Source organism: Lissotriton helveticus (genome assembly GCF_964261635.1).
Source record: "Lissotriton helveticus chromosome 1_1 unlocalized genomic scaffold, aLisHel1.1 SUPER_1_unloc_32, whole genome shotgun sequence".
Lineage (NCBI taxonomy): Eukaryota > Metazoa > Chordata > Amphibia > Caudata > Salamandridae > Lissotriton > Lissotriton helveticus.
Window position 1 is genome coordinate 1748078 of NW_027611673.1, and position 13133 is coordinate 1761210.

At 45.4% G+C, this 13133-nt stretch overlaps 2 protein-coding genes across 2 annotated transcripts in view; both read left to right on the top strand.

Annotated features, from left to right (window-relative positions):
• Window positions 1-13133, top strand: part of LOC144805914 (uncharacterized) — a 294406-nt gene that overhangs the window by 27539 nt on the left and 253734 nt on the right. The gene's annotated exons all lie outside the window — the stretch shown is intronic.
• LOC144805905 (uncharacterized) overlaps window positions 9146-13133 on the top strand; it is a 68776-nt gene continuing 64788 nt past the window's right edge. Inside the window, exon 1 of the mRNA XM_078672380.1 lies at window positions 9146-9657. Within this exon, the coding sequence (XP_078528506.1) occupies window positions 9146-9657 (512 nt within the window). The remainder of the gene's footprint in view (window positions 9658-13133) is intronic.

Consider the following 13133-nt stretch of genomic DNA (forward strand, 5'->3'; position numbering starts at 1 on the left):
CAGAGAGATGTGTCTGTTCAAGCAGGTACACCTCTCTTCTCATTGTCCCCAATTGAATCTTCCTTTAATCTTGAGAATGAAGAGCTTTGTTTAACACCTTGGCTGCTAAGGCAATTCCCCTCCTGTGCTGGAGATCCTTGATCCCCATTCTTCATGACGAGCTCAGCTCGTCATAAGCACAGCTCCAGTGTGCCTCATGACGAGCTGAGCTCGTCATGAGCAGCGAAGGGGTTAAGCTCACTCTTTGAGGAAGCTGCAGTGGGCCTTCCTTTGGGACATGTCCCACTAAAACTTTATCCTTTGTTCATGAAGGGGAAAAGGGGGGCCGGTGGAGCCACTGAGAAAGCAGCGAAAATCGAGGGTTACGTTGGGCAAAAAGGTGGGGGAGGGACAGAGGGGGACGCCCCAAACTCCATCTGCCCCACAGGCCCGACCTCCGAACTCTTTGGCGAACTTGGAAATGAAAGCAGGGAAGAGGGGAGGGCTTGCAACAAACTGCTAAGGGGAAAATAGGAAGAAGAAACAAACAAGCATTTACAATGCAATAGGTCTCGCAGCATTAAAGTTTGAGTTACTGGCATTGTAAATGACAATGCTTTACATTATTTATTTATTTTTAATTTGCAATTGGTATATAAACATTGTTTGTGAATGCTTAGCGGTTGCTTATACTAAGCAAAGTTGGAAGTAATATAGAGTGCTAGTCTTGCTTGTTATAAGCATGCTGATTTAAAGCGCTCTGATACCTGTGGGTAAAGATTGCGCTATATAAAAGTGAAAACTAATAAACAACCTCTCAATTGACAAGGTCAGGGTATAGTGCCCACCAAGCACCTTTCGGGTTTAAACAAGCATTGGCATACAAATAGAAGACGCTGACCAGTACGGGGTTGTTTGCTCTCCCCCACGCCCCAGTGACACTCAGGAGTGACCCCTCAGTAATGACACACCCAGTGGTGATACATCCAGGAGTGATAATCTCAGGAGAGAAACACAGGACTGACAAACTTAAGAGTGACACGCCCGGGAGTGTCAAACTCTGGAGTGTAAGTACAGGGGCCCCTGTCCCTGCAGGCTGGACTTATTAAGATGTGACCTAACGGTTAGAGCGTACGACCTCGAAGCTAGGTAACCAGGATCGAGTCACTGCTGCTCAACCTCTTGTGATTCTGGGCAAATCACTTCATCTCCCAGCATCTAACAAAACATGGATGTGCCCGTCTGGAACAGCTGATGCTCGTGTAAAGCGCCCTGATTCCTCCGGGTCAAGTTCGAGCTATATAAAACTGCAGAAAAAACAAGAAATAAGATGCAATGCATTCTGACCAGAAGGATGCAATTTGCGTTGGGAATTTGACAATTCTGGGTTTAACCAAGAACTTACCATCACGACAGGAAGGTGAGGCAGTTACAGTGGCAAGGCAGATTTGTGGCACCACACATTTGGCCTTAAAACACTTTCTGACGTGTATTGCATTCATATCAAACTGGTAAGTTAACGTTATTCCCCCTATGGCCTTTGAATGTGTCAGACAAATTGCATGTACGTGGGGCAGGTGTGGAAATGTTGCATCACTTTAAAAAAGACCTGTATGTGCGATAACACGCCTAAAGGCGCGTGAGAGCTTTTCTCGTCTTCTTCCCCGTGCAGAGCACGAAAGGTAATGCCTACCACGCAGCTGGTTTTGGTTCTTATGCAGTGCCTCGCTGGCTGCAAAGCAAATGGGTGAGCATGAGCAATGTCAAGGGGTTGGTGCACTGGCTGTGAGTGTCCTATATGCCAAGTACCAAGGAGCGCCATTTCCAGCTAACCAGCGAGTTATTGGAGATGGAATACCTCGAGGCAGGTCTCATGCAGTGTTTTAAGCGAGTTAGCATTACGGTAAACTCTGCATTAGTTTCCAAAGAAATAGCAAATTTTTAAGGCAGTAGCATGAAGAACCGCTAACGTCAAATTGCAGTGTTTTAGCAAAGGCCGCCTTGCCAAAGGACTCTCTCAATGCTCAGCTGACTTTGTTTACCATAGTGTTACCATTTCACGAACTTTATTTACCCCACCAATTTAACTGCAGATTTGTGACATGAAAAATCGTGAAGCCCTTCGGTGTGGATCTCGGTTTCCTGGATAGCAAAAGGAACGTGGTAATAATTAATTTTACACTTCTGGGGTTTTCAACGCCGGGGTTCGATGGTAAACACAGGTTTTCTAAATGTACGTTAATGGCTTCGCAGAGGAGGTCCGCGAGGTTTGGAAACAAGAACAAGAAGACACAATTTAAAACAAGCCTCACATCGTGACCCCCCAGGATCTTCATGGCGGCGGCCGTGGTGCATGGAGCTCCCTGGATCGCCGGTCGCGAAACTGAAAGTGCGGTGGGAGCGCAGGAGACGCCGTCGCCGTGAGCGTGCACATCGGCTGTCCCGGCGCAAGCTCCGAGTCTGAATTGGAGACTGACTCACGCGCGCGACCAAATCCCATTATCCCATTGACAATGCTGCGCGCGTGGCCATCTCTTGTCTCTCCCATTGACAATGCTGCTCGCGTGGCCATTTCTTGTCTCCACTCGTTGGCGGCTGAGCCGCCGACTATAGTTCTCGCAGCCTCAACCTAAAAAGGATAAGACAATTCCCTAAACGAAAAATTTCAAAGTTACATTTTCCACAGATCCCAGATAGCCAGAGTGTTGCTCAGACTGCTACGGAGGAGGATGGTTCTAAACTGCTAATTGGGGAAGGTGCACCCAGGAACCCCGTTACCGTACTTCTGTCTCCTAATGGGAGAGTAGGGGCCACTGGAGCAGTAGTGGCGACATCAAGTCTTCCGCTGCAATCCCCTTTAGTACCTCATCCTCTTTAGCTTAATGAGGGGGATGATCCCTTGGGGAGGAGAAAAATACTGGGAGGTGGCGACCCTATATTTCAAACATGGTCCTCAGCTCGGAGTGTAGAACCAGATGGTAATCTAGAGGTGGAGTCTCACACGCAGATTGAGTTCAATGCGAAGGTACAGGCGGTTAATAATGGTGATAGGGTGCCTCTATGGATCCCCAAAGAGATGCCGTAAAGAAAGCCAATGTGGTACAGACCGCTTCATCGCCCATAGTGGATTTCATCTGGTTATTTGAGACCGAGTCCGATCCGATAAATAGAGGTTTCATTCTCAAACTTTTTCCTGAAATAGAGGCATTGAAGTTGTTATTAAGCAGGGATATTCTAAATGTGAATATTATTGAGCACGAGAATGTTTCCTTTTCTAGAGTCACCTACAAGAGACTTGGGCGTGCAAAGATTTTGATTGTAACAGGTTTTTTACTTTCTCTAGCTACGCTAAGCACTCTGAAAGGGGACATGTAGTTGGGGGGGGGGTCTCTATTTTGCTTAAGACCAGTATTAATTGGAATCAGAAAGTTTTTGATCATCCTTCAAATCTCTGCATTTGCCTGAAGTTGGCATGTTTGGGAGAGTTCGGTAGGTCCACCTTCTTCCTGGTGGCAAATCTCTATATCCCCCCAGGGAAAAATGACGACCATCTGTTGAGTTCACTCTTTTTATATATTAATGAGATAGCCACCATGGAAGAATGCCCTTTAGTGGTATTAGTGGGAGATTTAAATGCAAAACTTTCTAATTTGTCGCAGGCAATATATGCTAACCCAGACAAAGAGGAAATCTGGCATATTTCCGAATCCTTTTAACCAGATAAAAAAAAACGGACAAACGGGGATTCCTTCTGCTTGATAGCATTAGAAGCGTAGACTTGGTCATCCTAAATGGGAGGATGCCAGTCGATAAAACAGCTCAATATACCTTTAATTCTTCTCGTACACAAAGCCTATTGGACTATGTAGCCATTTCTTACCAACTGTTTGGGGCCTGTGAAAATTTAGAGGTTATCCCCTCACTATGCAGTGATCACAGTGTCATAAGCTTGACTTTGGCCTTTACCTATCTGCACTGAATCGAGGGCACTTGTGCCTGGGCTCGATGGTTTTTAATAAATCTAATGGTCGTTCATTTTGGACACAAATAAATACCGTTGAGGTAGGTGCTATAGTGAAAAAAACTTTCCCAGAACAGCATGGCAATGTTTCCGTTAATAGCATGCAATTTTATGAGGCACAAATGAGGGAGATAAAAAATTTAAGCTCAGTATCCTCTGGCCGACGTAGAGTAAATCAGGTTCCCTCTATCCTGAAGGTTATAAACCATGAAATTAACAATTTAGTTCAGAAGCAATATAAACAATTTTCTACAGGTGTGCAACAGGAAATTAATCGCCTAAAGCGAGTTAGAGGCCGTTATAAATTAAGAGTAAAGAGAGACAAGATGGATGCTAAATGGATAGGGTTGAGAGAAGCAGCGAGAACCAAAGATTCAAAAAAGTATTGGCACCTGATCGCAGAGTATTGTGATTCTAGACAGAGGGCACTCCCCATTCCGATTCCCGAAAGTGAGTGGGTGGACTATATTTCACTATTATATAAACTTAAAAGCTCAGTGCCTTTTCAGATGCCTGTAATAGAGGAGGCTGTCGGTGTTGATTATGGTCCCCCGTCAAGGGCTGAAGTGATGGGCTATATAAAGAACGCTAGAACCTCCGGTGCACAAGGACCGGATGGTATATCGATTATGCTAATTAGAAAGGATCCAGCTGCATGGGGAGCCTTCCTGGTGCCTTTGTTTAACTTCTGCGTTCAATCAATTAGTATTCCCTCCTCTTGGAAGGGGAGTATCATAGTTCCGCTGTATAAAAAGGGCTCAAAAAGGTCACCTACTAGCTTTAGACAGATCACGCTGTTAGACGCTGCGGGCAAATTCTTTGCAAAAAGTATACTTCAGCATTTGCAGCAGTGGGCCCAAGGCCAGAACATCTTACCGCCAGAACAGGCAGGCTTCAGACCGAACCGCGGAACGCTGGATAATATTGCGGTCGTCCAGACCATCGTGGAGAAATATGTTTTCTCGAAAAGCATGTTAGTCTACACAGCTTTTATTGATTTCTCCACGGCGTTTGATAAAGTGGATCGTCAGATGCTGTGGAGAAAGCTCTCTCATCTTGGTATGCCATACCGGCCTCATACTAGAATTACACTTGGTGTCAAGTGATGATGGGTGGCTCGCAGGGGCTTTCCTGTAGGATTAATACACATAATGGTCTCAAGCAGGGTTGCCTGTTGGCCCCTCATCTGTTTTCTTTTTATATTTATGACCTTCCCGAGAAAATAAACTTAGTGAAGGGGGACGCTCCTAGAATTTGTACAATGTCCATTGGCTCTCTACTATATGCAGATGACGTTGCAATTTTTGATTTAACCCCTATTGGCTTGCAGCGCCGTCTGGATGCCTTGACTAAATATGCGGAGGACCATTGTCTGAAAATTAATATTGCTAAAAGCTAAATTTTAGTCTTTCGCAAGAAAGGTTTTAGAATAAAGAAAGGGTATAAGTGGCTGTAGGGGCAGGAAGAACTGGAACTGGTCCATACGTATATGTTTTTGGGGAAGGTTTTCTCAAAAAACAGGCGCGACTCAGAGCACATCAAACGGTGTGTTGGTAAGGCCACCTCCCAGGCTGGAGCTTTAATTAGATTTTATAAGACCTGTGGTTGACGTCATTTTGATCACGTTCTGTCAGTATTTAAGGTTAAAATCCCCCGACATTAACTTATGCTGCAGAAGTTTTGGATAGGAATTACTGGCTCTCTTTTGATAAGGCGGAAGGCCGGTTTTTCCATCAAATTTGTAATTTAAATTCCTTGGCTGCCCCACACATTCTTCGTTTGGAATTCCATTTAGTTTCTTCTTATACTTCTTCTTTGGCAGCGGTCCTGAGGTGGGGGAACTCCCTCTTTTGGGGGATGAGGGCCACTCTAAGGGCCAGCTTGAAGTTGTAACTTTTTTCAAAATTAAAAGATACATCTGCTTTTTTTTTAGATCATTCGCCTATGCAAACCATTTATTTGGGCTTAATTTAAATTGTGATTTACCCATCCCAAAGCCTGTATTGAAGCCATTTCTAAAGAAGTCAGTAAGTACGATTAGTACAGTAAGAGATATAGCTTTAAGTCCTATTTAAGTGCGAGCATATATCTGGGCAAGACACGACCATTCTTGTGGCGTTAAGCCCGCAACGAGGTGATCTGTGTGAGTGCGACGGGAAGCAGATCCCAGCCCTATCTTTCATGGAATGTCCCACATGGAACCAGAAGGCTAATACTACTTTTAAGAACTAACCCACTTGCCCCTGAGAGAAGTAACGGGCATTTTGGAAAAAATTCCCAGAGAGGAGAGAATTTGAGGATTGTGCTGTTCCCAAATACTGGATCTCAATCATGTGCTATTTGTGTGTCCAGAACTTCTAATCGCAAGGCGAATGTTTTTGAGACCCTCTTTTATCAAATTTATTATTCGTTATGCTCAGGAGGCCCGATCTTTTGTGTTGTCCCCTCCAAATAAAATGATTTGCCATAAAATATTTCAATTTTTTAAAACATTCCTGGCCATTTATTAGAATTTATTTTTTTTGTTTAGTTGGTATGTGTAATGTTATGCTGACTGCTTAAGGTAGAATTTTGTATTTGTTCTAAAGCATGTTTCTTTTATTGTATTGGTGTATTTTTGTGGACCTCCGTTGGAGTTCCGTAACAAATAAACGAATTGAATTGAAATTGAATTGAAATTGAATTGAATTGAATTGCCTGCCTGATGGAGACAACCGGGGTGAGATATGCCCCATGAAGGTAGTACAGTTGGACCAGGTGAAGGTTGGCTGAGGTAGTAATGGTTTTAGGAGCCATCAAGGCATCCCGACAGTCCTCGTCTACCATCGAACCCAACTAGGCCTCCCACTGGTGTCTGAGCAAGTCAAGTGTTGGACTGTTATTGGTTAGGGAGCAATATATCGTTGATACCCCCTTTTCCCTAGATTCCCCATCATAATCTGCGCTTCCATTGGGCTGAATTCGGGAAGTGATGTGCCTAGCACGAAAGGATATCTGATGTTTGAATCCTCGTGCAAAGACCGGTCCATGGTACCTACTTATCCTTATTTTGACCTGTGGTTTGTTACATTTTCTTATTCACCTTATCTGAAAAATCCACATCTAGTAGCCATTGAATTCAAAAGTGAATGAAGCCTCCTAATGCATCCGTTCTACTTCCGTCACAACCATCCCTTCCTGGTGTAATACTGAACCGTCTAGGGGCAGGCAGAAATAGACAGTCCCACATAAGCAGAGGGGGGTCATGATGATAGACTAGAGCGTTAAAACGCGTTGGGCTTCATAGAAAGACTACCAAGATGTTTCCTTTCAAGGTCAAGGTTGGAAATCAAATTCAGGACCCATAAAGCGCCTCTCACTTGTTGCCACAGCCTTACTCTGCGACAGTAGTTGCCCATGTTGTAAGAAATGTTGGATACTATTTCATCTCAGGTAGACTGAAAACTCTTATGAGTAGCAACCTTCAAAAAAGAGCAACAGCTTTGAAGGAGCTCCTGGCACATGTTGTCTTGAATTGTAAAACTCACTAGGTGGTACTTTAATTTTGTCAACATACAACCTGGCAGTCAGAGTATACAGAGACATATCATACCAATATGTTCTACGTAAGTAGGTTAATCAAGAAGCAGTAAATAATTACACATGCACTAATCTGCTTTCCCATTCTCCAGGTGATCAATAAGTGTCCCATTTCCCTAATTGGGAATGTACCGTATAATTATCATGTGGAGACACCTCCCTGCTCGTCCCCAGTGTTGTAGTGTTCTGCCTCGTCAGTTTCAGAGCCAGAGTCTGTGTCTGTTCTCACTCTGAAAGCAGGAGCTAGGAGTTATCTGTATGAGCACGGCAAGTCTTTAGTGTATCCTCAAATTTGTCATCCTTTCTGCTAAGGCGCATACGTGTTTCCTCAGCTAGGGCCCAGTCGAGCGCATCTCTATGCTAGAGCGCAATCGTTGGGGCAGGCTGGGACAGCCATGTGATTGCAATTCTACGCCATGCCAGTACCATAGGCGATTGACCAAATTTATAGGTTATCTTGCGCCCTTCTAGCATCTAAAGAGGGCTTAATAAACAGCATTTGGGTGTCAGCTCAATACTTAGTTGTGTGGCATGCACCATTTCTTCGACAGCTAGTTGCCAGATGGAGTGTACTGCATCGCAGGGCCATGGTTAATGTAAGAAATCAGCCCCCACATTGTTGCAGCGCGAGCATATATCTGGGCAAGACACGACCATTCGATAAAGGTCTTGTGGCGTTAAGTAGGTTCTTTGCAGAAAATTATAATGTATCATTTGAAAATGGTCATTACTAGAAATCATGCGTATTAGTTCACAGGCCCACTGCCAGTCTTTACCTTCCATTGGAATGTCAAAGTCTAAATTCCAGGCCTCTCGGGCCCGTGTGTAGTGTCTACTGTTTCTGAACGCATTGTTCTGTAAAGATGCATAATTAGGTGTCTACAAGCACCATAAGTTAGCAGTATCTCAAGGGTTTGAGTATGCGGCGGAGCTGTCGCATAGCATGGGCAGGGGTGCTTAGTTGTGTCTGCCAAGCCCGCATGTTGTAAAAATTGCCACTGGCTTAGACCAAACTCTTTGCGGGCATGTTTAAAGGAGATAAGTCTCATCTGGGTACAATTCACCCTATTGCTCTCACTTCCTAAAAAACTCAAAAGAAGATGGGATATCTTACTTCCATGGCTGCTTTTTGCCTATTGGGAAGGGCCACAGAAGGGAGTGGGGTCCTCCTTATTTTAGCTTATGTTTGGGTTTCCTGTCAGGACCACTGTGCCTTGTGAAGGAGGGATTGGAGAAACCTCTTGTTGAACCTTAGCAGATATAGTGGACTATGTGCTTGGCTTTTGCTCCAGGATGTATGAGTACATGGAAATAGCAAGCAAAAACGTTAAGGCCAGCCTAGCTCCAGAAGCTCTGGTAATGCCAAAAGGCTGCTATGGTTGAGTTCCAGCCAAGACAGGTGGTGTGGGTTTTGGGCCTGTGGCTCCTAGGGCTCTGCAAGGTAAGTGGAGTGGACCCTACCCTATCCTAGAAACAAAAGGGGCGGTCACCTACCTGGTAGACCCTGGCTCTGACAGGAATCATAAGAGGGTCGTCCATCTCAACCGCCTTACACCCTACTATGACATGGCAGATGTGACCATGCTCATGGTTACGGATGAGGATCGGGAAGCAAAGAGTGAACCTGTCCCTGACCTGTCCGACAATCCAAAAGATGGGTCAGTGGAAGGTGTGGTCTTGTCAGACACCCTACCTGCCCATCAGGAGACTGATTGCAGGCAAGTCCTAAATCAGTTTGCTGAGCTCTTCTTTTTGACGTCTCGCCAGACTAGCTGGTGTATCCATGATGTAGACGCTGATGAAAGACTACCTGTCGAGAATAAAACATACAGGCAGACTGAACATGTGATAGAGAGCATCAAAGCTGAAGTAAGCATGATGCTGGAATTGGGAGTTCTAAAGCCTTCTGAGAGCCCCTGGACCTGCCCAGTTGTCTTAATCCCCAAGCCTCATAGCCAGGATGGTAAGAAAGAAATGAGGTTTTGTGTGGACTATTGGGGCGTGAATGCTGTGATCAAAAGCAATGCATACCAAACTCCATGGGCAGATGAACTTATTGGCCGGGTGGGAGCAGCCAAGTATGTTTGATCTCACATCAGAGTACTGACAGATAGGACTGACGACTGCAGGAACAAAAGATATATCTGTATTTTCAACCTCAGATGGGTATTATCAGTTCACTGTAATGCCCTTTGGTTTGAAAAATGCACCTGACACTTTTCAAAGGTTGGTGAACTAAGCCTTGCTGGATTGGAATCCTTGAGTGCAGCATATCTACACAATATTGCTGTCTTTACCTCCACCTGGCAGGATCACCTGATCCACCTTAGGAAAGTACCAGAGGCTCTGAGAAGTGCAGGCCTCACTATCAAGGCATGCAAGTGCCAGATAGGGCAGGGAAAGGTTGCATACTTGGGTCACCTTGTTGGTGGAGGCCAGGTTCAACCCTAACAACCCAAGATCAAGCCCATTCTAGACTGGGTGGCTCCAACTACCCAGACTCAAGTGAGGGCCTTCCTTGGCTTCCCTGGTACTATAGGAGGTTTGTGAGGGATTATGGCACCATTGTGGCACCCCTCACAGAACTGACTTCCAAACGAATGTCACAAATAGTGAACTGGACTGTGAGCTGTCTAAAGGCTTTTGACACGCTGAAGGAAGCAATGTGCTCTGCAGCTGTTCTGAAAGCTGCAGATTATGTCAAGCAATTCATTGTGCAGACTGATGCCTCTGAACATGGTACAGGAGCAGTGCTATCCCAAAAACATGACCAAGCTCAAGATCAGCCACTGGCTTTCATCAGCAGAAGGCTAATCCCCAGGGATCAGCGTTGAAGTGCCATTTAGATGGACGCCTTTGCTGTGGTTTGGTCCCTTGAAGTTTAGGTCAAACCTGTTTGGCTCTCACTTCCTAGTTCAAACCGACCACAGGCCTCTCCGATGGTTAATACAAATGAAAGGTGAAAATCCCAAACAGCTAAAGTAGTCCATCTCCATACAGGGAATAGACTTTGAAGTGAAACAGAGACCTGGGACTGCCAATGCAGATGAACTTTCCAGGTTGTCCCATTTAGACGATGTTAAATATTATGTTATGTTAAAAATACTTATAAAGCGCGCGCACACCACAAGGTTTCATGGCGCTGCGGACAAGGGAGTCCTGCCGCTAAGTGATTTCATTCATAAGCCTGGCGAAAGAGGCATGTCTTTAAGAGTTTCCAAAATTGAGGATATAATGTCCTGAGGGAGAGAATTCAAAATTTGAGGGGCCAGGACCGCAAATCTTCAAATGGAAGACCAAAGATTCTGAATGTGGATATATCTCTGGACCCGAGTAGATACATACACCAGGCAGTTGCCATGGAGTGTTTTAAAGATGAGGCATCCCAACTTGAATGCATTGCGTTCGACTACCAGAAGCAAATGTAACTTTTTCATAAGAGGGTGACATACTGCATTCTTGGCTGGCGATAGATTAATCAGACCCTCCAGGATTTCGCAATTTCGCGATTTGCCGCGAAATCGGCACTTTTGTAAAAATGCCGCGATTTTTACAAAAGTGCCCGCGAAATCGGCAATTTTATAGAAATCGCGGCATTTTTACAAAAGATCCTGGGGGGTCTGGTGCCATTATAAAAGGCAGGGATAATCTGGAAGGCCCCCCTCGCCTCCCACATCTACCTGGAGATATTACCCTAAGGCACAGTCTGCTGATTTATTGTCTTACAGCTAACATTTAATTCTCTGAAACATTTAACCCACACGTTGGCCGCGGTGTTACAGGCATTGGATGCTCGTGGACCTCCCATGTGCACAGGTGCAGTGGGTGCCCCATGGCTCACCCTGGCATGATGGTTCAAGGTTCAGTGTTTGTGCCTCCTGATCAGGGGGTGTAGAAGGGCTCTGCCAGGCCTGCTCTGGGCATACACTGCCATAGTCCTCGTTCGATCTGGTGAGCATCTATAAAGGGGCTACCGTTACCTAGGTAGCGCCAGGCAGTCTCCACAGAAGGCTGGCATGAAATACGGTAAGGAGGCGGAGATGATACCCCAGGAAGGAGACGCCAGTGAAGGGTCCCCTGGATCTCGGACATGAGGGGCATCCTAGGGGCCTGGAGAGGAAGGAGTCATTTCTTAGGCACTTAGTCAGGTTTTAATGAGCACGTCAGCATCATTCCAAGGGCTGTCTCCCAGTACGGACTGGCCGGAGGAACTGAAAGGTCATGGTTGAGGCCTTTGGTCCAGGTCAGTGCCATATATCACTGTCGCCACAGAACGGAGTCTGATGCCTGCGGGAAGTGGCCATGTGCAGCGCTATGTCGCACATATTACACACACAGACAGGCGCGCAACACCCCATGGACTCACCGGGCTACAGCCCCGAAATCCCCCCCCTCCCGTGTGTGGCAACCCGGGATGAGACAGATCCCGGGCACACACAGAGCCGCTCCCGAACGATTCAAAGGTCTTTAAAAGACCATTTGAATGTTAATTAGGCCTTGCAGTTGTTTCACCCCTTCTAAGAGCCCCTGCAGCTCCACTCTGCCTACCGATTAAAGGTCCAGCCCCCCACCCCCCGAAATTTGTCTCTTGTTGCACCTCTGCACACAGACACACTCACAGCTGTGGAAATAGTGAGGTTACCATGCTGGGGGGAGCCAGTGGTGGTGTGTTTTCACTGATTATTACTGTACACGTCTGCTGGGCTCTTTCTTTATGGAAACTCAGTACAGGAGTGAGTCAGGGGATGTTCCCATCCTGACATGTATTTTTTTTTTTACAACTAGTTGCTATTCTCTGTATAATAGAAACCGCAGCTAGCCTAGCCATGGGAGTCAATTATTCTTCAATTACTACTGCCTCCTCCTCGCCTTCCCACCCCCATCTCCATGAGCACCAGTATCTTGTCATCAAGTACTTGCCTTGAAAGGTTGCAAGCGAGTTCATTTGGAGGGCATCATAAATTCTAAATCACGTCAGAAACCTATGTTCAGCAAGGGTTCCCAAGTGCAGACAGAACAAGAAGTAGCTAAGTGGCAGCAGTGTTTTTAACATGGGGAAGACTCTCGAAAATAAACCAAGACAGTCTAAGGAAAGATGAAAGCACGTATGTGTGCGTGTTTCTGTGTGTACATTAACCATAAAAAGTTTTTTTCTTTACTAACGTGGCCTGCCAAACTATCAGTGGGATGCTTGGTTAGCTGTAGTTAAGGTGGGGAAACATTGTTTAGAACGCGGTGTTTACACCGCAGTGCCTTTAGAACACTGCCATTACAACGCAAGTCATTACTACGACTTGCGCTGGATGGCGCTGTTGGACAAGGAATGTTGTAATTTTATATTCCAACACCTTCCCTACTGTTACGTGGACTGGTGTTGGAATATTAACACGTTTATGTCCTATATGTAGCCTTGAAGCCAAACAAAGTGTCTACATTGTAAATAAACCAAATATACATAGCTTCATGTTGTTAAATAACTAAAAATACTAAGATATCTGCGTTTGTTGTAGGAAAAACCGCCAAATAAAATGCCGCTAAATTGCCGCTAAATTTC